Here is a 25,920-nt window from a genome sequence, read left to right as displayed (position 1 = left end):
CGGCCCCCAGGGATCCCAATTTGGTGGTGGCTCATGCCTTTAATCCAGCATTCTCCAGCACTTGGGAGGCAGGCAGACAGATCTCAGTGTTTGAGGCCATCCTAGTCTACAGATATAGTTCCAGGACAGCCAGGACTATACAGAAAATCCTGTCTCAAAAACCAAGAAATAACAACAAAGAACAAAACAAACAAAAACAATCCCCCCAAACAAGAAGCCACCTTCTCAGTGGTAAGGAAGGGGACAGGATGCAGAAAGGTTTTGATACAGAAGAACTAACAATAACGATTACTCAGGGGAATCAACACCCAGAAGGAAAACAAATGGTCAACCAACCCAAAGCTTTTCTCCTAATAATTCTTCATTTCCTGATGGTGCTACAGGCCGTCCATAGTGAAAGAAAACTAGAACATTAAACATGAAGACTCTTCAAAATAAAGACTGTATTTAAAATTATAAATTCCGTAAACACAAATTTTATCAATTTCTGTCCAATAATTTAAAGAAGTATTTAGTTCACACAAACCCCACACTTTCCTTTAATTAATATAAGTAGACCAATTTGTCCCGTAAAGGCAAAAGAAAAATCTGTATTAATCAGTTCATGGTGTAAAGACCAACCAGAGAAACTCCATTTTTTTCTAGGTCTCCCTCCATATTAGTACTAATGACTGCTTGCCATAGACTCAACATTCCAGAATGGGGTTCCAGAAACAACCCTGACTCAGGGACCCCCAGAAATGTACAGCTGTTGACTGTCTCCTTGTTATGGAGAGTGCTTTTTCAGCATCTGTAACTTGCTTATGCAGATACCCAGACTGTTTGGAGTTGCTTTAACCACTTAAACTTGGCAGACCAGGCCAGTTTTTGCTTGCTTGCGTAGGTACTGTGGGCCTTCTGTGGTTTTCCCTTTAGGAAACCTTTGCGCACACCCTCCTTTATGGCAATCTGAAATCTGGCTCTCAGGCTGTCATCCTGGCAGCAGCTCAACAATAAATCTTTTGATTAAAATTGAACTGAGTGCTTGGCGGTAGTGGCACACGCCTTTAATCCCAGCGCTTGGGAGGCAGAGGCAGGAGGATTTCTGAGTTTGAGGCCAGCCTGGTCTACAGAGTGAGTTCCGGGACAGCCAGGGCCATACAGAGAAACCCTGTCTCGAAAAAAACAAACAAAAAAATTGGATTGAGTATATGGTCTTTTCCCAGGGGTCAGAAATTCTATAATAATGGAATATCATAAAGTAATTACACAGGTATTAAAGAAAGAAAAATCAAAATAGTCAAAAATAGTGTGACCACTGAAGTCTGCCGAAGTCTCGTGTAACTCTATAGCTGGTTTTTCTTTTAGTCTTGGGCTGCACACTTGAGAGCCTCGCTGTCCCGAACAGCTCTCAGGTCTTCTGTGCCTGTTCCCTACCACCACTTCTCAAAGCAGATGTGTTCCTTAGGAACGTGGTTGCTTTCCAGGTGCTTGGAGAAAAAGTCTGTCATTGGAGGTGGGCCACAGACATAGAACAGAGTCTCTGCTGAAATGTGATCTCTTATCTCCTTCTCTGTTATTCTTCCGTCTACCAAAACAAAACAAAAACAAAAATAAAACAAAAACGAAACAAACAGAAAAACACCACATCAGGCTAGGCATGTTTGCGTTGGTGTTGACAAGCAGCGCTGTGAGCCCGGTCTCTCCAGGCCTCCAGGCCTATAGCCAGCAAAGCAGGAGGCTTGTCACCAGCTGCTCTTTAGAGAGAGCCCACAAGCTTGCTCACCTCTGTAGAGATGAAAACTGTCTTCAGCAAAGTGAATGGCTGTTTTATTTAAATTAAAAAAAAAAAATCCTTTTAGGATAGTAAGATGCTCAGCAGGTAAAGGTGCCTGCTACCAAGTCTGAAGGTCTGGCAGCATCCCTGAGACTCACACACACTACACACACACACACACACACACTCACGTCACACACACACACACACACACACACACACACACACCACATACACACACACCACACCCCCCCCAACACCACACACACACACATTTTAAATAACTTTAGCTGGATTTGGTGACACAAAACTTTAATGTTAGCATTTAAAAGGTAGAGAGGTAGGTGGATCTTTATGAGTTCTAGGCTAGCCAAGACTACACAGTAAGACCCTGTCTTAAAAAAAATCTAAAACAAACAAAAAGTAAATAAAATAACTTTGGAGACTCCTTCCAAATAGGGAAACTGAGTAATTTGAATAACTACTAATAGCATACGGAACTGACTCAACCAAAGCAAGACTATTACTCTTTTTGACTCTATATTATAATGATGATGCTAAGGACACATTTAATATGAACAATAGGAAACCTATCTATAATAAGTAGACCCAAGTATGAACCATCTCAATTCCCCAGGGAATGAGATTCCCAGCAGGTGACTGCCAACAGTAAAAATGCCTCTTAACCAGTTGGCCTGTCTATTCAGTAACTGTGCAGCTAGTCAAAAAAATCTCTTAGAGAACTCACCTGTGACGTAAGGCTTAAGTTCCGCACTGATTTGTGCTGTCTGTTTTGTAACATGAAAACTGCAAGTAATCTTCTCAGGAAATTCATGTACTAAGTCGAGGATATCTTTCTGGAATGTCAAACATATTGGGGTCAAGCTACAATTAAGAACAAACAAGCCAGGCAGTGGTGGCGCATGCCTTTAATCCCAGCACTTGGGGGCAGAGGCAGATGGATTTCTGAGTTTGAGGCTAGCCTGGTCTACAGAGTGAGTTCCAGGACAGCCAGGGCTACACAGAGAAACCTTGTCACGAAAAACCAAAAACCAAAACAACAACAACAAAAAAACAAAACAAACAAACTATAGCTGGGTGTAGTGGCACATACCTTTAATTACAGTGCTTGGCAGGCAGAAATAGGTGGATGTCTATGAGTTCAAGCCAAATCTGATCTATCCAGCAAATTCCAGGCTAGTCAGGGCTAATGTCTTAAAACCACCATTACTTGGTCATACCACTACAACACCACCAACACCACCTCTTCCTCCTCCTGTTTTCAGAGACAGAGTCTCACATAGTCAAGTTAGCTATGAATTTTCTGATTGGTCGCAAACACCTTACCTTCAGCCTTAGCACACCAAGTGCTGGGACTACAGGTATGACACCATGCCTGGCCCTAGTGACTTTTCTGTTCCATTAACTTCTAGATTCTATCCCAGTGGTGAATTGAATAAGAATGGACCCCACAAGCTCAGGTTTGAATACTTAGTCCCAGGTGGTGGAACTGGTTGGGAAGGATTTAGGCGTGGCCTTGTTAGAGGTGTATCGTTGGGGTGGGCTTTGGGGTTTCAAAAGAGTCATCCCACTCCCAGTTCGTCCTCTCTGCTTCCTGCTTGTGTCTCAACATGTGAGATTTCAGCTACTGCTTCAGCACCATGCCTGCCTGCCTGTCTGATGCCATGAGAGTCATGAACTATAACCCTCTGAAACCAGAACTTCTATATCAAACTATCTTTTATAGGTTGTCCTGGTCACAGTGTTATATCATTGCAATAGAAAAGTAGGGTCTGCCCTCTGCACCCATAGCTTGGGCTATTCCACAACCCTATGTGCACGGGTCCCACCTGGAGAGACCTGTTCTCCCAGGAGTGCTTTCACTCCCCAGCTCGGAGGTGAGATAGCCACTTTCTTTCCAGTAACTGTCAAGAGTGGGGCTGTGAGGAGCCCACAGGGTTCAAGAACAGTGGAGCAGCTGGGACAGAATCCTTCTAGTTGCCATCTGCACCCAGAGCTTGAGCTGTTCCAGAGTCCTTTGTACACAAGTTCCATCTGGAGAGAGCTGGTCTCCCAGGAGTGCTGACAAAGGCTTATAGACCAACAGTAGGGATAAGCTCCAGCCAGAGACAGCAATAACATCTACCATCGGAGATAACCAGATGGTAAAAGGCAAATGCAAGAATCTTACCAACAGAAACAAAGACTACTTGGCATCATCAGAATCCAGTTCTCTCCCACAGCAAGTCCTGGATACCCCAACACACCAGGAAAGCAAGATGTGGATTTAAAATGATATCGCATGATGCTGATAGAGGATTTAAAATGGAAGTAGAAACAATAAAGAAATCACAAAGGGAGGCAACTCGGGAGATAGAAAACCTAGGAAAGAGATCAGGAGCCATACATGCAAGCATCACCAACAGAATAGAAGAAATAGAAGAGAGAATCTTAGGCACAGAAGATACCATAGAAAACACTGACTCAACAGTCAAAGAAAATGCAAAATGCAAAAAGACCCTAACTCAAAATATCAGGAAATCCAGGACATAATGAGAAGACCAAACCTAAGGATAATAGGTATAGAAGAGAGTGAAGATTTCCAACTTAAAGGACCAGTAAATATCTTCAACAAAATTATAGAAGAAAATTCCCTAACCTAAAGAAAGAGATGCCCATGAACATACAAGAAGCCTACAGAACTCCAAATAGACTGGACCAGAAAAAAATTCCTCCTGTCACTTAATAATCAAAACACCAAATGCACAAAACAAAGAAAGAATATTAAAAGCAGTAAGGGAAAACGGTCAAGTAACAAATAAAGGCAGACCTATTAGAATTACACCAGACTTCTCGCCAGAGACTATGAAAGTCAAAAGATCCTGGGCAGATGTTATAGAAACCCTAAGAGACACAAATGCCAGCCCAGGCTACTATACCCAGCAAAACTTTGAATTACCATAGATAGAGAAACCAAGATATTCCATGACAAAACAAATTTACATAATATCTCTCCACAAATCCAGCCCTTCAAAGGATTAATATATGGAAAACTAACACAAGGAAGCAAACTACGCCCTAGAAAAAGCAAGACAATAATCTTTTAACAAACCAAAAAGAAGATAGCTACAAAAAACATAATCTCACCCTAACAACAAAAATAACAGGAAGCAACAATCTTTTTTCCTTAGTATCTCTTAATATCAATGGACTCAATTCTCCAATAAAAAGACATAGACTAACAGACTGGATATGTAAACAGGACCCAACATTTTGAGGCATACAGGAAACCCACCTCAGTGATGAAGACAGACACTACTTCAGAGTAAAAGGCTGGAAAACAATTTTCCAAGCAAATGATCCCAAGAAACAAACTTGAGTAGCTATTCTTATATTGAATAAAATTGACTTTCAACCTAAAGTTATCAAAAAAGATAAGGAAGGACACTTCATACTCATCAAAGGAAAAATCTACCAAGAAGAACTCTGTATTCTGAACATCTATGCTCCTAATGCAAGGGCACCCACATTCATAAACTTTACTAAAGCTCAAAGCACACATTGCACTGCACATAATAATAGTGGGAGACTTCAACACCCCACTCTCAGCAATGGGCAGATCATGGAAACAGAAACTAAACAGAGACACAGTGAAACTAACAGAAGTTATGAATTTAACAGAAGTTATGGATTTAACAGATATCTATAGAACATTTTATCCTAAAACAAAAAGGATATACTTTCTTCTTAGTACCTCATAGTACCTTCTCCAAAATTGATCATATAATTGATCACAAAACAGGCCTCAACAGATATAAGATGACTGAAATAATCCTATGCATCCTATCAGATCACCACGGACTAAGGCTGGTCTTTAATAACAACATAAACAACAGAAAGCCCACATATACGTGGAAGCTGAACAAAGCTCTACTCAATGATAACTTGGTCAAGGAAGAAATAAAGAAAGAAATTAAAGACTTTAAAAAGTTTAATGAAAATGAAGCCACAACATACCCAAACTTATGGGACACAATGAAAACAGTCCTAAGAGGAAAACTTATAACTCTGAGTGCCTCCAAAAAGAAACTGGAGAGAGCATACACTAGCAGCTTGACAGCACATATGAAAGCTCTAGAACAAAAAGAAGCAAATACACCCAAGAGGAGTAGATGGTAGGAAATAATCAAACTCAGAGCTGAAATCAACCAAATGGAAACAAAAAGATCTATACAAGAATCAATCAAACCAGGAGTTGGTTCTTTGAGAAAATCAACAAAATAGATAAATCCTTAGCCAGACTAACTAGAGGGCACAGGAACAGTATCCTAATTAACAAGATCAGACACAAAAAGGGAGACATAACAAGACACTGAGGAAATCCAAAAAAATCATCAGATACTACTACAAAAGCCTATACTCTACAAAACTGGAAAATCTGTATGAAATGGACAATTTTCTAGACAGATACCAGGTACCAAAGTTAAGTCAGGTTCATCATATAAACCATCTAAACAATCCCTTTACTCCTAAAGAAATAGAAGTAGTCATTAATAGTCTCCCACCCAAAAGAAAAAGCCCAGGCCCAGATGGGTTTAGTGCAGAGTTCTATCAGACCTTCAAACAAGACCTAATACCAATACTCCTCAAACTATTCCACAAAATAGAAACAGAAGGTACCCTACCCAATTTGTTCTACGAAGCCACAATTGCTCTGATACCTAAACCACACAAAGACCCAACAAAGAAAGAGATCTTCAGACCAATTTCCCTTATGAATATCAATGCAAAAAATACTCAATAAAATTCTCGCAAACCGAATCCAAGAACACATCAAAATGATCATTCATCATGATCAAGTAGGCTTCATCCCAGGGATGCAGGGATGGTTTAATATATGGAAATCCATCAATGTAATCCACTATATAAACAAACTCAAAGAAAAAAAATATGATCATTTCATTAAATGCTGAGAAAGCATTTGACGAAATCCAACACCCCTTCATGATAAAATCTTGGAAAGATCAGGAATTCAAGGCCCATACCTAAACATAGTAAAAGCAATATACAGCAAACCAGTAGCAAACATCAAACTAAATGGAGAAGCAATTCCACTAAAATCAGGAACTAGACAAGGCTGCCCACTCTCTCCCTACCTATTCAATGTTGTAGATAGCCCTGGGGCTAATTATATTTGATGTTAATTCCATTCTCCTGTGAGGGGCTTCAAACAAGGAATGAGTCAGCACTCAGGTGATTTCCTGTAAACCTTCTTCCCACTTTAATTTATAAAATAAAGGCTAAAGCCAATGATTGGGCAGCGAAAATGGGGAAGGTGGAGCTGAAGGTTTGGGGAGAAAGGGAGAGAGAGAGGATGGGGGGTGGGGGGACGGTACAGAGGAGCAGGTGGAAGGAAAGTAGACCAGAAGCATGCAGCCCGGAGAAACCACAAGTTCTAAGAGGTCTAATAGATGGGGAATATGGTAGTGTAGTGATAGATCCACCCAATCTAGGTGCACAGCTTGTTCATTTAAAAAAAAAAAGAAAAGAAAAGTAATGAAGACACCACCAAATCTCACCTTGTCACTTAGCTGGGAACATTTTTTAACTGTCCTGTGTGAAAAGTGTCTGTTAATTATCATTTGAATTGATTAACTTGCTAAGCCTTTTTGTGACCCTTTGCAGAGAAATCTGAACCTACAGAAGAAAACAAGCTCCCATTTATTTACATGCTTATTTATTTGTATTGGCATATATTCACCATTTAGTGATGGGCTTCATAGAAGACATTTTCATTGGATGATCAGATAATACATTCTGGTGTTATATCGGGCACTTCGGCCATACTCACCCCACCCTTCTCCTTTTACTCCATTCAGTCCCCTAGGCCTCACTTCCTCCTCCTCCTATACACCACCTGCATTACTTTTCATTGTTTAATTAGCATTCTATATGCACTTTATTTTGGTTCCCGCCCCGAGCTCTCATCTGCACCCCTCAGCTCAGCAGTCCCCTTTGTACCGTCATGTCATATGCTTGTTGTTTATGGACTACACAATTTTGTACATGAGCTTGGAACTCACGGTAGACATATCTCCCACCTTACCTTAAACAGGAGTTCGCTGGTGTTCTTTGCACTGTAGAACAATTTTATTGTTCCTATCTCATAGCTACTTCCTTTGTCTGTGTGGTCTCGGTGAAGATCTGCCCAGTGGCGCAGGATAGAAAGCAGGGGGTTAATCCCGACCCCTCCAGCAATCAAGACAAGGTTTCGAGGGGCATCTGTGGGCTGAGGGTCAAAGAAGAACTCTCCACCTACTCTGAGAGCCACTTCAGAGTCAAGTGTGCACTAAAGCAAGAAAGAAAAGATCCTTTGGTCCTGTGCAGGGCAAGTCTCAGACCAAACATCTATATAAATGAAACCACTGGGCTGACTTTCTGCCTGCTTACCAGTATTAGGGATGTTCTGCACAGCTTGTTTCCAATTTTCCCAGAGCTTTGGGACTTGATTCTACTTGTCCAGCGTGTGTGCTACTTGTTGTTCTAACTTTGTAGTCGATACGACATAGGCATTCTGGTATTAAGCAAGGGGACTTGCTTCTGAGATTTGCCATTAGCATCATAGGTGTGGATCTGAGATGACAAAGCAGCAGTGGACCCAGGCAGGGCAGCCTCTGGGGTATGCATCCCTTCATTGGTAAAGTTCCTATGTTCTGAGCTGAGAAAGCCCAGGTGGGACTGGTGTGCCCTCAAGCTGTAAGGCCCTGGGGTCTGTCCTGAGCTGGGCATACCCAGAGCAGGTTTGCCCCAGCATTGTGGCACCAGTTGTCTGTTCATATCTCCCTCTAGCAGCCAGAAGGGCAGCAGGAGGCTGTCCATGCAGGCCGAGTCTCACTCTGGCCTGCCCATGTAACGTTCCAGTAGTCGGTGAGGTCGCTTACACCACAACTGACTCCAGATGCCTCTGATGGAGCATTTTGGAAACCTGTGGCAACATTTTTTTTCATTGTCACCATGATTTGAGGAATGTAAGTGGAACTTAGAGAATAGGCTAGATGTCCCATATAACTGGTGGTTTCCTAGATCTGGCTCCTACTAAACTGACGGCTAAATCTGCAGAAGTTTTATGAGCTGTTCTTTATTGGTAGTTAAGAATCAGTCACTGTGGGAATATTCAGAACACAGAAATTTGCACAAAATACAAATGAGGGCTTTTTAAAATTCAGAGCTCTGGATCACCTGCAAGGCATTATTGCAATGCACAGGACTCTCAGGATGATTTCTGAGTGACCCATAGACACATGGGCAAAAGCCAATTTGTAATGATCTGAGGCCACTTAGTCAAATGTTTTGTTGCTGTGAACAACTATCTGAGACAATTTAAAAGGTACAAATATTTGCTTTTGGCTCCCAGCTTCAGAGGTCTTAGTGTATGGTCAACTAGCTGGAGCCATTGTTTCTAGGCTATGGGAGGTAGAGCGGATAGGTCAGAGAAGCCAATCTGCTTAGCACATGGCAGCCGGGAAGCACAGAAAGAGAATGCCTGGGGGGGGGGGTGGAGGGGGAGTTTCTCCCCTCTTTACTGAATCTTTCCCTGACTCAGCCCATGGGATGGTGCTGCCTACCCACATTCAGGGAGTGCATTCCACTCATGGCTAATGCTCTTTGGAAACGGCCTCAGAACACTTCCAGAGGGAGCCTTACTAACGAATGCTATGCTCTCTTCTCCATCCAGCTCAGTCAAGATCATCATGAACAATGACTCATTTTACAAATAAACTTAGACAGCTTTGCACAAATCCAAATTCACCTGAATCTCCCAGAATGTAAGCAGTGTGAAGACTGCACTGGGCTGTGTTCACTGTTCTGGAAGGTCATACCCTAAGTAGTGACATGAGTGTCCTTCTGTTCCCACACAGCGGGCCTGTACCAGCTGCACATACAGACCACATATATTTGTGGTAACTGCTTTTAAAGTCCTCTGAGTGCTTCAATCTATCTTGTGATTTCCATACACCCAAACTTGAGTGTTTAGAAATACTCTTTCTCTTTAATTATGGGTCCCTCCCTGTGCTTCCTTACTCCTCTTTTGTGTTTCAGCTAGAGAATTGTGAGTTTGGGGCGCTTTTGTCAGTTTTACCTATTTTTACTATAATTATAAATTTTGTTTCAGGATGGTTCTAGAATGGAGGCAATGGATCTGACAGGTTTACCATAACCATATGTCATTAAACTTTTCTGAGCCTCTACTGCCAAGTGTGGAATTGGGTCAGCAGACTGGATGACACCAGCCACCATGGCACACCACTGGGTTCTATAGGAAGATGTCTCTGCCACTGTGGCTCTCAGAGAAGAAACACTACTCGGTATAAAAACCAGAATCCAGGAAGACAGCCATTAACACTGAAAGCACAGTTCTGCCCCACTGCAAGCTCCTGGCATAAATGGACAGAATTTAGAAGTAGTAATGTATCACATCACATGATTTCAGAGGGTCAAAGCCTTGGCATTCAGTCCTTGGACTTCACATACCAGGTAGCAGGAGACACTCTGGACAGGGATTTAATTCAAAGATCTATAACTTAAGATGACCAAACTTAGAGAAAAATCTATGGAAAAAAAAAAACTCCATTGAATTCATAAAATAGGTCTTAGGCAGCTGTGTCTGGGGTATCTTGCGCTCTTTTTGTCAGTAATGTCTGACTTAGCTCTCTGCTGACCTTGGGCACTTCCCCTTGCAGTTAGTATATAGGATGCTGCACTTCTTACTAGGCTTGCTTGGCCTAGTTTATTTCTTATCCCTGGTCTTCCCACCCGACACCTGCCATTCAGGACCCTCATTCTTCCAGGTTCAGGTTACAAGGGAACCAACTGAGCAGAACATAAACTTAATGAGAGGCAGAGATGCTCAGATCTCTAAGTTTAAAAGTCAGCTGAGGGTCTGGAGAGATGGCTCTATAGTTCAGAACACTTGTCCCTCTTACAGAGGACTCAGGTCTGGTTCCGGGTACCTGCCTGGTGACTCACAATCATCAGTTGCTCCAATTCTAGAGAATCTGATAATCTCCAAAGGAGAGAGACCTTCATATGGTGCACAAACATGCAGGTAAAATACTTATGCACATAAAAAAAAAGTTGTTTTAAAAGTAGTTGCTCGCCAGGCAGTGGTGGTACACGCCTTTAATCCCAGCACTTGGGAGGCAGAGGCAGGCAGATTTCTGAGTTCGGGCGAGGCCAGTCTAGTCTACAGAGTGAGTTCTAGGACAGCCAGGGCTACACAAAGAAGCCCTGTCTCGAAAAACCAAAAAAAAAAAAAAACCAAAAGTAGTTGCTCACCTTATTGTGAACCCAGACAGCAGGAGGGTGGTCTGTATATTTCACTGCCAGTTCTATTATTCTCTCCCGTTTTAGCCGTTGGGGACTGGAGCAAATTGAAAACCCACCAACCACTGAGACTCCTGGGATAAAGAAATCAACCCTAAAAGAATAGATGAACAAACCATCACTGTTGCAATAAATTAAGAAATTGTTACCGGGCCGTGGTAGTGCACACCTTTAACCCCAGCACTTGGGAGGCAGAGGCAGGTGGATTTCTGAGTTCAAGGCCAGTCTGGTCTACAGAGTGAATTCTAGGACAGCCAGGGCTACAAAGAGAAACCCTGTCTTGAAACTCACCTCCCCCCACCCCAAAAAAAAGAAAAAGAAATTATCAACAGCAACAAAACAAAGTTGACAACATTTTAGTTAGATAAAGAAAAAGATAAACTGCTAAATTAGTAAAAGATGAACAAGTCTTACAAAAATAAAAAAAATTCTTCAGCAATTTTATGAAGAATTATTATGCTAAGATGTAATTTAGATGAACCGCACGTATAACTAAAAAGATATCAACTAGCAAGGATGGACCAAGAAGAAACAGAAAAACCTGATCCGATCTACACAAGCTCAAAGAACTAAACTAATAAACTAATAGAACTTTGGTTCAGGCTGTGTTACTGGGAAGTTGCAACACAAAATTACAGTAGAATTAAAAGCAACCCTTCAGAAACTACCCCAAACACAAGAGAAAAGACAGTATGGAACTTACTCTAATGAAGCTGGTGTTACCCTGATAATCAGACACTGAATGGAAAGTACAGACCAATATCCATTCAAATAAAGACAGGAAAATTCTAAGAATACAAGGCTGGCTTAACATCTGTCCTCATTAGTTTTTTAATCAATGGAAGTGATAGGTTCAATGAGACATGTTTCTCAAAAAGCTAAGGTAGCCAGTTGTGGTGGCGTACACAGACCTCTGAGTTCCAGGTGTGGTGCATGCAGACCTCTGTGTTTGAGGCCAAGGCCCCGTTTTCAGCCACATGTCTATTCTATTAGAACAAAGACTGCTTTTTAGAAATGCATCAGTGCCTAGCAACCACGACTGGAGCAGATCAGGTGATTATCTACAGACACAACTGTTGAGCTGTGGTTCCAGAGACCAGCACTTTGCCTCATATGAAACTGGACTACAAAACGTAGGTTTCAGACAGACAGAGGGACATATGAGTTTCAACCAGAAAAGGAACCAAGTTATGCATGCCAAAGTAGGAATGACCCAGAATTCCTCTCTCCTAGTAGAGAAGTCCTTTCCAGAAGAAAATAGACTGCCTGATAGCACTTTCATAAATACACTCTTGGACAATGGAAATACCACTCACCACTGGCCAGCCTTAAAGGAAAAGTCTTTATCAGCAACAAGCAAACGGAGGCTCTTCACTGACGGAGACTCGTGAGTGATTTCACACACCTTAGCTGCAGCCATGACCTGAAGCAGAGAGGTTTGGGGTTTAGAGACATGTGGTTTTGGAAAATTGCCCAACATGACACAGCACACATGGCTTTGCTCTGCATCAAGTCTGTGACCTGAATGAACTTTCTGAGACGTACTTCAATGCTGTCTCACTCTGAATACAAACATCCTTACAGGGACTATGTAACCAGTATCCATCTGGGTGTTGGCACCTTGAAGAGCAACCCTGCCTGGCATCTAAAGTCCCCTTCAGTAGTAGGCCAGGCGAGGCCACAGTTGCTTCTGAGTAAGAAGTCCATGGCATGCTAACAGCAGACATTCACAGAAAGCACCAGGCACTTTTTAAAGAACAAAGAAACAGGAAACTGGGTTTGTACTCATGTGCTTCCTTCTTGCCTTTTGTTTTCTGAGTTGGGGGTCTCACTATGCAGCCCTGGCTGGACTGGTACTAAGTGGACCAGGCTGGCCTTGAACTCACTTGCCCCTGCCTCCTGAGTGGTGATTAAAATGTGTACCATCATACTTGGCTCCTATGCTTATGTCTTAATTTATTATAGTTTTCTAAAATATAAGCGTTCATGACCTTAAAACAAGAATGCCACAGAGCCCTTTCCTACTGGGAATTTTTGGAACACACTACTCTCAGGGATGATTTTGCTCTCTAGACCCCACTGAATGTAAGGTGTCTCCACGATTCCACCTTTGTTCTGTATTCCTCCTCTAAGCCTGGGTATTACTGAGGGTACATGACAGACATGACTCCCCTCAACTTCTTTCTGTTCAGCTCCACCTGTGGCACTGGGCAGGGGCTAATCAAATGCAGTCCCCTCAATGGGGGCCCTCAACCAGCTCCACCAGGGGACACTTTGGAAACCTCCCACCAAACTGATGCTAGCTCAGTCTGGCCTTTTCTTCAGCAGGACTTCCAGGTCTAATCAACTATCAATGGGAGATCACTTAAAAAATTCTACTAGAAAAAGTCTTACTACCTCAAAATAGCTCCTGGAATTGCCATCCTTTGTTCGCTGCAGTAAAACCCCTTGCCCCTCTTTCTCTGCTTGTTGTTAATCCCTTCTTCCTCCTGTCTTGGAAAACATGTGGGTAATTTTCTATGACAGGCCCCCATGCCTGCAGCTTAGAAAACAAAAAAACAAAAAACAAACACAAAAACACAGAGTCTCTCTACATAGCCTAAGCTGGCCTGGAGCTTGCTACCCTCTGCCTTAGTGCTAAGATTCAGACTTATGTCACCAGGCAATGTCCCTTCTACCTATACTCCCGATCCTAACCTGTATCTGTGACATATTCTACTCCATCAACTACCAGCCAGGCTATTGTTGACAGTTCTCTAGTACCTTCCTGTTTCATCAGACATGGCTTTATCTTGAACAGCTCAGAAAGAAGTGGAACATAGCTGCCAGCAGATGGGTTCCACAGTGAGACAGCCCAGACTTTAATGCTGGCACCACTACCACCATGTAACTCAGGCTAATGCCCTCGCTGCCTTCAACTATGAACTGAACCAGTAACACCTTTGCTTTATAGGGTTGCTGGGGACAGTAAAGTAGATAATACAAACAAAAGCACTTCTAATGTTGCTGGCCCATAGTAAGTGTATGTTGTTTGTTACCATGTACTTGGCAGTACATGTTACTGCCCTATCTCTGTGACTGGGAGGACCCTCTGGAGGGGACTGAGTCCTCCCCAGCACCACACAATGCTGAGGTGCTTGCCCCAGAGATCAGCTAGTTTCCTCAGCTACTCCCATCTCCTCCTACTTCTCATTCATTTGGGAGAATAAAAGTTAGAGATAAAAAGGGGGAAATGAAGTTAGAAATTTCTTCCCCCAAAGAGAGCAACAGGATCGGAACTGCAGTCCTGAAAGTCCCTGACCCCTGGTACCAGGTGCTCTGCTTTCCATCACACCGTCAGGGCTTACATTGCCTTTCTTTATCCTACCCCAGGCTCAGAAAAACCTCTTCAATGTCCCAATACTTCTGCCCTATAAGATCCTGAATGGTGACTCTAGTAAACACTGGTAACTGTTACCTGCAGGCCAAACCTCAGTACTTTGGAAAGTCATGTTTGATTGGACACAACAACCTGACTGGCTTACATCCATCCATGGCTGTCTGCACCTCAAAGATGCTGTTCAGTGATGAAATTACTTAACTACCCAGACCTTTGGACAAAGTTTGTCCTAATTTATCTACCTACTTCTACAGGCCACAAAAAGTGTACACACAAGCTTGTGATGTAAACCATTTCTTCTTTAATCTGACAAGACTTCACTTTCATGAAGCCCTTATCAACAAGCTTATGTATTCACACAATCAGCCCTTTTGTGTGTTTTCAGATCCATCAATCGGAAGCGTCTACTTTCTTATATGTCCATTAACTTACTCTGCTCAATTAGCTTCACATACTTCTCAAAAAGAAAAAAAAAAAAAATCAAAGTGGAAGCAACAATCACCTTAATACTAAAGCAATTCTCTGAAGCAGAATTAAGTTTTAACAGAAGGGCCTAAACAGTATATATGTTAAAGTGTCTCCTTATATTGAAACATAAAATGAAACTATGGCAACAATATAATTTCTGACCATGTTTATAGAAGTGCATATATACAGGATTTTCCTTGCTTTATAGAGATGTGCCACACTAAAATAAATACATCTGAATATGTGTGAAACTACTCAAAAAAGTCAAAGCAAATGTCTACTATGTGTTTGATAGGGAAACAGGGCTACTCACTGGGATAAAGGTGAGGATCCTCTACTTCCCAGGCCTCGGCACCCTTCAGGTGGCAGCTTAGCTTTCTAGAGCCTGGGCATGACTGACAGACTGCAGGGGATGGGCTTTGAGCTCAGCCACCTTTCTGTCCCAGATGTCACTGCTGCTCTGACGAGCTAGGAGGTGCTTCAAAAGCAGGACACACAAGGACTTTGACACAATGGCAAAAAAAAAAAGAAAAAAAGGTAAGCCATTCATAATGTGTAGGCTCTACAAGTCCCCTCTCCTGCAGCACACCTCACAGTGTATGTGTACACTTGGCCATGGCTGTGCTCCCTCTCTGAAACACCCACTCATGCCAAACCTAGTGGACAACCTTAGTACTGCTCAGCCACTGCTTTCTAATTAGAAATGCCCTGCTCAGGAGGGTAAAATCTCCCTGACCCTCACCGGGTTCAGCCTCACCTAAAGCCTTTCCTCTAAGCCAGTCAGTGTGCAAGCTGCTCAGCCAGGAACCCCCACCATGCCCCACAGACACAAACCTCCCGGCGGAGGACACTGGCCGTTCTCTCTAGGTGGTCCGTTTTCCTTCTGGATTTCATTATGCTTTTTAAAAGAAGGAAACATTGGATTATTAAGCATTATCCTTATAAAATAATAAAACTAGCTTCCCTGTCGCCTCCCCCACCACCAAGTCATGGCTATTGAAAATACAATTAACTGTGGATTGTACCAGATACTGAAACTCTACCAGTGATAAGTTGCACACCTAACAGAGTTTCCAATCTGATGGCATGCACACTGAAGCCAGCATGTTTTCTCTCTTGAGTTTGAAGGGACACCCCCATCTCTCCAAAACTATCAGGAGGTCAGATCTCTGAGAATCAACCCACATGACACCAAAGGCTGACAACTCACCTGGCTAGTGTAAGGTGACGCAAAGTGTTGGCCGTCAACCCCCACAAAGCTGCCCGAGTGCAGATGGCTCCCACAGAACCTCGAGACAACCCAGGAATCAAGACAACATGGGCCATGGTGCTTCCTGGGCAAACGGAACTGAAATTTAAAATCATTTTCAGACAAAGTAGAGAAATGCCAGACTGTGTTAGGGGCAAGTAAAAAAGAGTTTGGGGGCTAGAGAGATGCTCTGGTGGTTAGAGTGAAAACAGGAGAAACTTGCATATCAAATCCTATACTCTCCTGACCCTGCACAGAACCAGAGCAGTTAGCATTCCCTCCCACTGATAATCTCCGCCCCTCCCCCTGGGTTGGGGGCTGCAAAAGCAGCATACCCCAGCCTCCAGGTCACTGAAACTCACACCCCTGTTGATTAACAACCAACATTTTCCAGTGCAGATGGCTCCTGCCCTTAAAGGAAACAGAAGCCAATACCCTTGAAATGATAATAGCCCACTCTTAGACTACGAGACAATTAAGTGTTCCCAGACAGCTGTGGCCAGTAGTAAAAACACACCAACTTCTTTACTTTCCCCAGGTCAGGAAGGTCCCTTTCCAGCTGCATGGTTCTGCCCCACTGTCTGAACAAATGTTACCAGGTTCAAAGGATGGCATTCCTTTACCCTCTTATGTAATGGCAAGGCTTGAAAACCCCGCTTGTAATTTTTTCCTTCATAACCCCCCTTCACTTAGACCTGGGGTTCACTCTCCTTCCTGTTCCATCAGGAAGGTTGGTAGCCCAAGCTTGAGCTTGAATAAAGACCCATATGTGATTAGAGCAGGTTGTGATTCCCAGTGGTCTCTTTGGGGTTTTTACAATCTGGGCACACCAAGAGGTACTGGCTGTTCCATCAGAGGACCTGAGTTCATATGCCAGAACCCACGTGGCAACTCACAACTATCTGTGACTCCAGTTCCAGGACATCTGATGTTCTCTTCTGATCTTTGCAGGCACCAGCATGTATCACACAGACACAGGCAAAATACCCACACACAGTGGAAGGAAGAAAATGATTTCCCACAAATTGCCCTTTGACTTCCAACACACAAATCAACATGTAGCTGTGGTGGTTTGAATAGGGAGGGTCCCTACAGAGTCTTGTGTTAGAATGCTTGGCTATTGGGAGGTGTGACCTTGTTAGAATAACTGTGTCAATGGGGAGGTGAGGCTTTGAGGTCTTAAATGTTCAAGCTTAAGCCATCTCCTCCTTGCTGTATGTAGATCAGGATGTAGAACTCTCAGCTCCTTCTCCAGCACCATGTCTGCCTGGACGCTGCCATGCTTCCTGCCATAATGATAATGGACTGAACCTCAGAAATGGAAGCCAGCCCCAATTAAACACTTTTCTTTGTCTTTTCACAGCAGTAAAACGGTAAGACAAGTAAGTAAATAAGTAAGTAAGTAAATGAATAAATGCAATAACATTTTTAAGTAAAACTGCTTAAGGATTTGGTCTTGGCATGATAGGACATGCCTTTAGTTCTAGCACTTGGAAACTTTGGGACTGGTAAGGTAGTCTTTCCTTTTGTGCTAAACCAAAACCAGTGTGCTAGTCACTGAAGGCAAGCAAGCAGCACTTACTTTAGAAAACAATGAGATTCTGGTAGTCAGCTGGCTGACACTGTGTTTTGGTCCCAGTACTGTATACTGAGACCTCTAGATTCACACCAGCCAGAACACAGAGAAGTTTTTCATATACAGAAATTCCCACAAAGTTCCTGCAACGGCAGAGACAGACAATAACAGAAAAAGCCTCATCAAGTCTTACTTGCAAAAGAAAAGGCTCCTTTAGAGCTAAAAGTGTGAAGCCCAGTGGTAGAGAGCTTACTTGGCATGCACACAGGCCCTGGGTTTGAGCCTCAGCCCAGATTGAAGGGAGGGGCCTCGTTACATTCCAAGGCCCCCACTCTCAACTCCTCTCCCTCAGGTGTTAATCCTTCCCTCAGGTGGATGTTTCGTTTTGATTACTCTTTGCTTCTGCCTCTTGATTTTCCTTGGCCCGAGTCAACTCCTGCGACATAGGCTACCTAGCTCATGAAATACCCATCACACTGTTGCAATGTACTATCTGTGGCCAACCTTCCTGTCTGGCCACAGGGGCTTCCCATTATGATTCTGCCCAGCTTGATCTGGTGCTGTGCTGAAGAAGTAAAATCAGTCAACCCCTAGAAATATGATTCACTTCTAGGACATTTTGGACCAAATTCTCTACTAAGTTTATCCTCCAGTAAAAGGTGGACAAAAATTCCACTTAATGTTTTAGAGAACTACTGCTAAAATAAACATTTTTACAAACATCTACTTCTCAACTGAACTGGGAACTAAGGAAAATTAACTTTTAAAAGCTGCTCCTTTTCAAAGACTGAATTTTGCTAACAGTACTATGTCCAAGAGTGCCAATAAGTGGCAAGTAAAGGTATTTTTATAAACTTGTGTTCAACTTACCTTCTGAACTTTATTCTAGGGTTTTTTTTTGAGGGGGAAGGGGGGTTCGAGACAGGGTTTCTCCATGTAGCCCTAGCTGTCCTGGAACTCACTCTGTAGACCAGGCTGGCCTGAACTCAGAAATCGCCTGCCTCTGCCTCCCAAGTGCTGGGATTAAAGGCATGCGCCACCACCGCCCGGCTTTTATTCCAGTTCTTATACTAAAGTTTTTTTGTTTTTTTTTAAAAAATCAGATTGGCAAGATGGTGCAGTAGATAAATAAAGGTGTCCTGCTGCCAAGCCTGAGGATCTGGCCAGGAGACAGGTGATGACTACACTTACAGATGAGGATGAGTGTAAGACAGGAAGGGGTGATGGGGGGAGTATGGGGAGTACTAGTGAAGGACTCTGGGGGGGGGGGTTATGACAGCAGCTGAGGTGAGAGCAGAGCCGATCGAGGCAGCTAGGCAGATGTGAAGGGAGACATGAAGAACACTGTAGCAGAGATCTTGGCAAGAACAAAGCCCAAGCAAGAAACAACCCTGGTGAGTTGGAAGACCTGGGTAAGAATGATGGAATCTGTGCATGTGTATATGTGTGCAATGTGAAGGTACGAAACTTCCCTGGAGGGCACTGGAAGCAACTGAAGAAAGTTCGGAACAAGGACATGATCTTCGTATCTCTAAGACTCTAGTTTAAGATTCTGGTAGAACAGCAGCCAGAGATGGCAGGACAGTGTAAAAAACATCTGGGAACCAGGGTCCTACAACTTGCTGAGAGGTTCCTACTGTAGGAACAGCCCCGCTGGCTTCCTCTCATTCTGCTGGAAACAGACCATGCATAGCGAGTCATTTATTAAGAATCTGGTTCTAGGACCAAAGGAATCCAAGTTGGCACCATGACTTTTGAGCTTTGCCTTAGCGAATTCTTCAGCCCCTAAACCTCATTTCCCAGTCCTAAAGATACACCCATCTGTACCTCACTGTGTTATTCTAATGATAAAAATACCAGTTATCCAGAGTTATCCAGAACCCAATGTCAACTACCATAAATAAATGGTTCATTAAGTTTTTCTTTTTCTATCTTAAATAACATACACACAAATGATTTGTTGATAAGTTAAAAAGAAAAGCTAGCTGGCTATAACTTCAGTCTTTAAGATGTCCCAGAAAATTGTTTTTGATGGGTCTGAATTGCTTTCTAAAAGATCAGGTCCCAGGCTGGAGAGATGGCTCGGCGGTTAAGAGCACTGACTGCTCTTCCAGAGATCCTGAATTCAATTCCCAGCAACCACATGGCCAGTAAAGAGTGCCTGGAACTGGAGTTATAAACATAACTAACTTCAATATAGGTGCTGGGACTCTAACCTGGGTTTTCAGGAAGAGCAGCCAGAGTTATTAACCGATGAACCAGCTCTTCTGCTTTTTAAATAAAAGACCTAAGAACTTATACACACTATGAGCCTCATGTGGCTGAGAGCCTCTTCCGGAACCTGGAGCTCACCAACTTGTTGCCCACCCCCCTCCGTGCTCCAGGGATCCACCTGTCTCGGTGCCTCTGTCCCTGCTTGCATCAGTGCTGCAGTTACAGATCGATATACTTGTCAAGCCATCCCCTACCAACAACTGCATCCATTTCTGCACATTCAAGAATGGCTCATAAAAACTAAAGATCATTTGAACTAAAAATAGATACTAGAAAATCAGTTTTCTTCCTGTGTCCCAGAGGCTACTGGGAAGTATTTATATCTATAAAGATAAGACTTTCACTGGATTTCTCTTCTACCCAGACAGGCTACAATTAACCTGAAACAGGCTACAAATATCTAATTGCTGTGTAGATCTCCAATTATGTTAAAAAAAAAAAAGGATTTGAGGTCTTTGAAAAAACCTTCCATACACTTGTTTAAGTTCTGGAATTTTCCTCCCAAAGGCTTCTTTGCCCTTAGGTTTTCACACTTCAAAAAGGCTTCAAAATATAGTGTCCTTTCAACATGCATAAAATTGGTAATTTATGCAAACAACTGTACATACTTAAACATTGTTACAGAAATGTAAACTACATAAGCTATACATGACTGGTGATCTATTAATTCTCATGCAAAAGAATGTTAGATTCCAAAGGATCTATTCTCAGAAGAGGAAGTAAGAACCAAAGAATGTAGTTTTCCAACCCCCAGAGCCCTTCAAGTCAGCTTCTGATCGAGTTCTGCCGCAGTGGCTTTTCACTACACTGCACTTCTCCAGTGAGATGAGCAATTGCTTAGTAATACAGCAACGCTCCAAAGTCCCTGGTTATAACCAAAACAAGCCCAGCACAACTTTCAGAACAAAGTGCTTTTCATCTGTATTTCGATTCTAGCTTCAAAGAGGCTGCACGCTGACGAAACTACCAGGGACACTACTCCTTTTACCAAGAACTAAAGTTCACATAAATAATTTGTTTCTGGGCTTTAGAGACAGCCAGGCCCACCATTATGGCCTAGGTATGTAATCTTGGGCAAGATGCCCAGTCTCTGAATCTGTTAAAGATGAATAAAATAGATTTTTGAACCTCAAGGTTTGCCCACCAATAATTAAAAGTGATGTTATTACTGCTACTGTGCCCACCACTGCAGTGAATATTTAAAATATGGCTAGAACTCGTCCCTGTCTGGCAGATCTTGGTTCTCTACAACACAATCAGGGTATCTGAAGGTGGCTGGGTGAGAGAGGCAGCGATGTACCTGCAGGCAGGAACTCATAACAGGCCAGGAGTCACTCAGAGCTCAAGGTCGCCTGAAACGCAATTGCAGGAGCGCTGTGTGTCGAGGAGAACTGGAGAGGACGCTGTGTGGCTCCCCGAACCTCAGTAACCCCCTCTTAAGAGGACGTAACCTCCGCCAACTATTTAAATGTTCTCTGAAGTCATCAGCTATGGAGGACAAGACTCCACCGGCACAGAAAACTCGTTTATCCTAAACCCAAACTCCCCGGGCCCCAGAGTGACGTAACTGCCATGTGGGGGAGACCTTCACGCTATTGGTCGTTGGCGCCCAGTGGACGGAGAACTGCGCAACCTGGCTGCGCAGGAAGCACCGTCTTTCCAGAGCGATCGCCATGGCGACCGCGGCCGGGTCACCCATTTGGTCGCGGCGGTCGAAGTTACGTCATCGCCTTGCGTCCGGAAGTGACTGTTTCTGCTCCAGGGTGGGTCGGGAAGCCCGGGCTTACCCTGCCTAGGCTCAGCTAGGCAAGCTGATGCGGTGCGGACCGGAAGACCATGGCGGTGTTTCACGACGAAGTGGAGATCGAGGACTTTCAATATGACGAGGACTCGGAGACGTATTTCTACCCCTGCCCCTGTGGGGATAACTTCTCCATCACCAAGGTACTCTAAAGGGCCCGCCGACGATTCCTTAAGCTTGCGCAGTTTCGCTTCCGGTGTCCCTGGGAAGGCTCAGTCCTCCACGCGTTCTTCCGAAACCCCGCCCCTAAGTAGTAACCTAAGCTGTGTAGGATACAGGGTCTGGTTAAGGGGGCTGTTCTCCGTAGTCCCGCCCTTAATTTTTTTTTTCCCCCTGGGAGCGTCTTTGGAGAAGGAAACTCGATTTTGTACCCCAGGATTTTGGAGGCGATCGAACCAACCTAAATTTCCCTGTTATTTTCCTAGATGAGACTTGGGGGAAAGTTCTTTGTGTTGTTACCCAACTAAAGACTTGCACATAGACTTAGGAGAGATTTGTGGGAAGTTGACGAAAAGCTATGCTGACCATATGCTGTTTGATTGCGTTGTAGGAAGATTTGGAAAATGGAGAAGATGTGGCAACGTGTCCTAGCTGCTCACTCATTATAAAAGTGATTTATGACAAAGTAAGGGATATATTAAAGGGGATGGGTGGTGTGAGCTAATGACAAAGATCTAAAGGAGCCTGTCTGATATAAAAGTGCAGAAGAGTGTTGGATGTTTGTTTGTTTTTTGAGACAGGGACTTTATGTAGCCCTGGCTGTACTGAAACTCACGATGTGGACCAAGCTGGCCTTGAATTCACAGAGATCTGCCTTTTATGTAACTTGTGATCATTTTGGAAAGGGCAATAAAGAAATTGCTTTATAATGAGAATTGATGACTTAATCAGGAATGAAAAATTATGATAAAGCTTATTTTAATTGATGTTCTTCCTTTTGACATTTCTCTGGTATTTATTATTTAGTTTGTTCAGAGCTCTACGATATTTTTAGAAGATTGCATTTTATTATTTTATTGCTTGCCTATCTTATGTATAGAATCTACTTTGTTTCGGGCACTGGTGGTGCACACCTTTAATCCCAGCACTTGGGAGGCAGAGGCAGGCGGATTTCTGAGTTTGAGGCCAGCCATGTCTATAGAGTGAGTTCCAGGATAACCACAGCTACACAGAAAAACCCTGTCTCAGAAAAAATGAAAAAAACAAAACAAAACGAAACAAAGAAAAGAATCTACCTTGAGATACAATTCCTAGATGCAATGTTACAGTTTCATATTCCTTTGTATCTGGTAAAACTGGCAATAGGAAAGGGGTAACTTTACTTCCCACCCAATGTTCAGTTAGTGCTTTGGAGTCTTAAGTAAGGAATATAACAGTCTTAAGGATAAAATCTAAATGAGTATAGGGTAAGTTGGACCAAAGCACAGAACTTTGTGGGAGAAACAGTGTTAATTTAGGCAATAATATAGAAATTCTTATATTGAAATGGTTTATGGAACAAAGAACAACAGGGACAGACTAGGGACTGACTCCTTGGGAAATCACACTGTAGTGGATGTGTACTAACTGGGAAAGTTCTTGTGGTAGCTGACATAAACCAGGATGAAAGATCAGAGTCTGAACTTTATTTACAAGTAGTTACTGTTACAGGTGTATGTTGGGAAACACACGAAGACATTTTTTTATTACTCATTTGAAGAGGTTATATATTTGAATGGCTCCCTACAGACACGTGGGATACACACAAGTGAAAAAATAAAAATAAGTCTTTGAAATGTTCCTTGTCTCCAGTTGTGTCAACTGGGATAGGTACTAAAGTGAAAAAATAAAAATAAATCTTTGAAATGTTCCTTTGTCTCCAGTTGTGTCAACTGGGATAGGTACTAAGATCTATTGGGTAGATCAAGGGCTAAGATCATACAGCACAGTCCATCCCTGAACAACAGTTAGTTCTTGGTACATAAGTCTTAAACTTTTTAAACTAAATTTGTTGGCATTTTTATAATATAAATGGATTTCCCCTAAATTTCACATCTTGATTTTTCATTACTAGCATTAAAAGAAAGAAGGAAAGAAAGATGACAGAACAGTGAAAAAAAACCTAGTAGCTAGATTGATTCTGCAACTAAATGAAAGTGATGTTAATGCAATTGTGAGACAAACACCTGGTGGCCAATAGCATTTCTTCTTCTTCTTAGGATCAGTTCATGTGTGGAGAAACAGTCCCAGCACCTTCAACCAACAAAGAGTTAGTTAAATGCTGACGAATCCCTCAGGAACCCACATCCTGAACAGCGGGTTGCTGAGCCCAGGTGGATGGATTCAGTGCAGCGTTACCAACCTCCTCGGTGGGCAGCTGTCCTGTGGATGGCCTCATGGGTGGGATCTTCATCAGCCACTGAACTCAGCATGAAAAAGTGAGCCTGTGACATGTCAGCCTTGGATTCCATACTTATGTGGAACTGGAAGGATTCCTAATTGTCCATCTGAATTTAAGGAAGAGCCTTATTATAAACTGGTGGTTTTTCCTTCAGTTGGTTGCATCCTTTGAATATCTGGAAACTCATTCTCAGAAAATAACATCATCTGCCTCAATCCTGAGAGTTTTATTTTTTAAGATTTATTATTTTATTAATTGTGTGTCTATGTGCATTTGTGTGTATGTATGTGCATGTGAATATCGTTGCCCAAGATGGATCTCCTAGAGCAGGAGTCACAGGCAGTTGGGAGCCACCTGACATGGATGCTGGGGCCCAAACTTTGTTTCCCTGAAAGCAGTACACATCCCTAACCTCTGAACCATCTCTCCAGCCTGTGATGGGAGCTTTTAAAAGATTACGTTTTGACATAGTTTCTGAGGTGGTTCAGATGAGGCCTTTCTGCCTTCTCCAGAGCTGCACTCCTGGCTCATTCACCAGCCAGTCACCTGGGCTTGCCATGATTGTGTTGTTCCTGTTCTCAGTCATTTCTGTTACTTTTCATGCGCAGAGTGCAGTCCTAGTATTAGACTGTAAGGCCACAGTTTCTCTGTAGCTTCCAGTTAGTGAGGAAAGAAGGACCATCTGAAGTGAAATAGTAAAAAAACCACTGTTCATAATGCCTTGTGCATCCTTCTGTCAGGACAGGTTAAAAGCAAGCAGCGTGAAGCCTGCTAATGTGGCAAGTGAAAGTACATGATAATTGCCAGCTGGAAACAAGTATTTCTGTATCAGGGCCTTTATTTCTTGAAATGCCCAATGGGATTCATCTCAGACCAATGAGCCTGATCCTATATGCAGTGGTTGTAACGTAGCACAGTTTTGTGTCACCATTAGTCTTAATGAGTGTAGACTCTACAACAGGATGAGCTTGGAAGTGTGAGCTGGCTCTAACAGACATGCCCATGATGGCACACCCAGGAAGACTGCGCAAAATGGTACCCAGATCAGATATGCACCCTGCTGGGCAATACTTTCCCCTGAAAAAAGAGACATATGTCAAGAACGACTATTAGTCTTCACTGCAGTCTGAGAACATCAAGAAGTTAGACTCATTCAGAAATTTGAAAAGTCCCTTTGTAAACAGCTTTGCTGTGAATGCATAAGATTTTGAAAGTCCATTGCTTATCTAGCAGATTGGGGTATGGCTCCTGCAACTGAAAAATAGCCAGTTGGGGCTGGAGAGATGGCTTGTGGGTTAAGAGTTCTTGCTGTTCTTCTAGAGGACCTGTGTTCAATTCTTAGCACCCACATAACAGTGACTCCAGTACCTGGGGCTCTGATGTCCTCTTCTGACCTCCATAAATACCAGGCATGCACATAGTTCACAGTCATACATGCAGACAAAAGACCCATACAACTAATTAATAATTTTTTTAAAAAGGAACAGCCAATAAATATATCCACTCATTGGAGATTTGAATTAAAATATGTAACAGTGTGTGGTTCTAGGCAACCATTAGGCTGAGATTAAGTGAAAAGTTGTTTGAGGTGTATTATACAGTACATGTCAGATTTCTTTGTTTGTTTGTGGGAGGTGGGAAGGTGTTGAAACC

At 42.9% G+C, this 25,920-nt stretch overlaps 2 protein-coding genes across 6 annotated transcripts; one reads left to right on the top strand and one right to left on the bottom strand.

Annotated features, from left to right (window-relative positions):
- Positions 1 to 423: 423 nt before the first annotated feature.
- Oxnad1 (oxidoreductase NAD binding domain containing 1) lies at positions 424 to 21,865 on the bottom strand. Of its 4 annotated transcripts, none has more exons than XM_031361689.1 (8): positions 21,387 to 21,865; positions 16,198 to 16,335; positions 15,822 to 15,885; positions 12,457 to 12,563; positions 11,093 to 11,234; positions 7,863 to 8,105; positions 2,505 to 2,613; positions 424 to 1,567 (listed from the first exon to the last, which is right to left on the bottom strand). In XM_031361689.1, exons 2-8 carry the CDS (start codon positions 16,311 to 16,313, stop codon positions 1,413 to 1,415), a joined length of 936 nt encoding a protein of 311 aa, XP_031217549.1. In that variant the 5' UTR covers positions 16,314 to 16,335; positions 21,387 to 21,865; the 3' UTR covers positions 424 to 1,412. The 4 variants fall into 4 exon arrangements, with proteins under 4 accessions (XP_031217549.1, XP_031217552.1, XP_031217550.1 ...); XM_031361692.1 differs by having other exon boundaries at positions 16,198 to 16,321; positions 21,387 to 21,750; XM_031361690.1 differs by lacking the exon at positions 21,387 to 21,865 and adding an exon at positions 17,819 to 18,636.
- On the top strand, positions 21,786 to 24,482 carry Dph3 (diphthamide biosynthesis 3). Of its 2 annotated transcripts, XM_031361694.1 has the most exons (3): positions 21,786 to 22,030; positions 22,438 to 22,512; positions 24,086 to 24,482. In XM_031361694.1, the coding sequence occupies exons 1-3, from the start codon at positions 21,923 to 21,925 to the stop codon at positions 24,149 to 24,151; spliced, it is 249 nt and encodes an 82-aa protein (XP_031217554.1). In that variant the 5' UTR covers positions 21,786 to 21,922; the 3' UTR covers positions 24,152 to 24,482. The 2 variants fall into 2 exon arrangements, with proteins under 2 accessions (XP_031217554.1, XP_031217555.1); XM_031361695.1 differs by lacking the exon at positions 22,438 to 22,512.
- The last annotated feature ends 1,438 nt before the right edge of the window (positions 24,483 to 25,920 follow it).

The sequence above is a fragment of the Mastomys coucha genome, unplaced genomic scaffold (genome assembly GCF_008632895.1).
Source record: "Mastomys coucha isolate ucsf_1 unplaced genomic scaffold, UCSF_Mcou_1 pScaffold9, whole genome shotgun sequence".
Taxonomy (NCBI): Eukaryota; Metazoa; Chordata; class Mammalia; order Rodentia; family Muridae; genus Mastomys; species Mastomys coucha.
This window is presented reverse-complemented; position numbering and strand designations above follow the sequence as displayed.

Coding starts and splice junctions, on each gene's coding strand:
- Oxnad1 (XM_031361689.1), bottom strand. CDS start 16,313: ATGGCCCATGTTGTCTTGATTCCTGGGTTGTCTCGAGGTTCTGTGGGA. Junction 12,564..15,821: donor CCAGTGTCCTCCGCCGGGAG/GTTTGTGTCTGT, acceptor TCTCTGCTTCAG/GTCATGGCTGCAGCTAAGGT. Junction 2,614..7,862: donor CCAGCGAACTCCTGTTTAAG/GTAAGGTGGGAG, acceptor TTGACATTCCAG/AAAGATATCCTCGACTTAGT.
- Dph3 (XM_031361694.1), top strand. CDS start 21,923: ATGGCGGTGTTTCACGACGAAGTGGAGATCGAGGACTTTCAATATGAC. Junction 22,031..22,437: donor ATAACTTCTCCATCACCAAG/GTACTCTAAAGG, acceptor ATTGCGTTGTAG/GAAGATTTGGAAAATGGAGA. Junction 22,513..24,085: donor TAAAAGTGATTTATGACAAA/GTAAGGGATATA, acceptor TCTTCTTCTTAG/GATCAGTTCATGTGTGGAGA.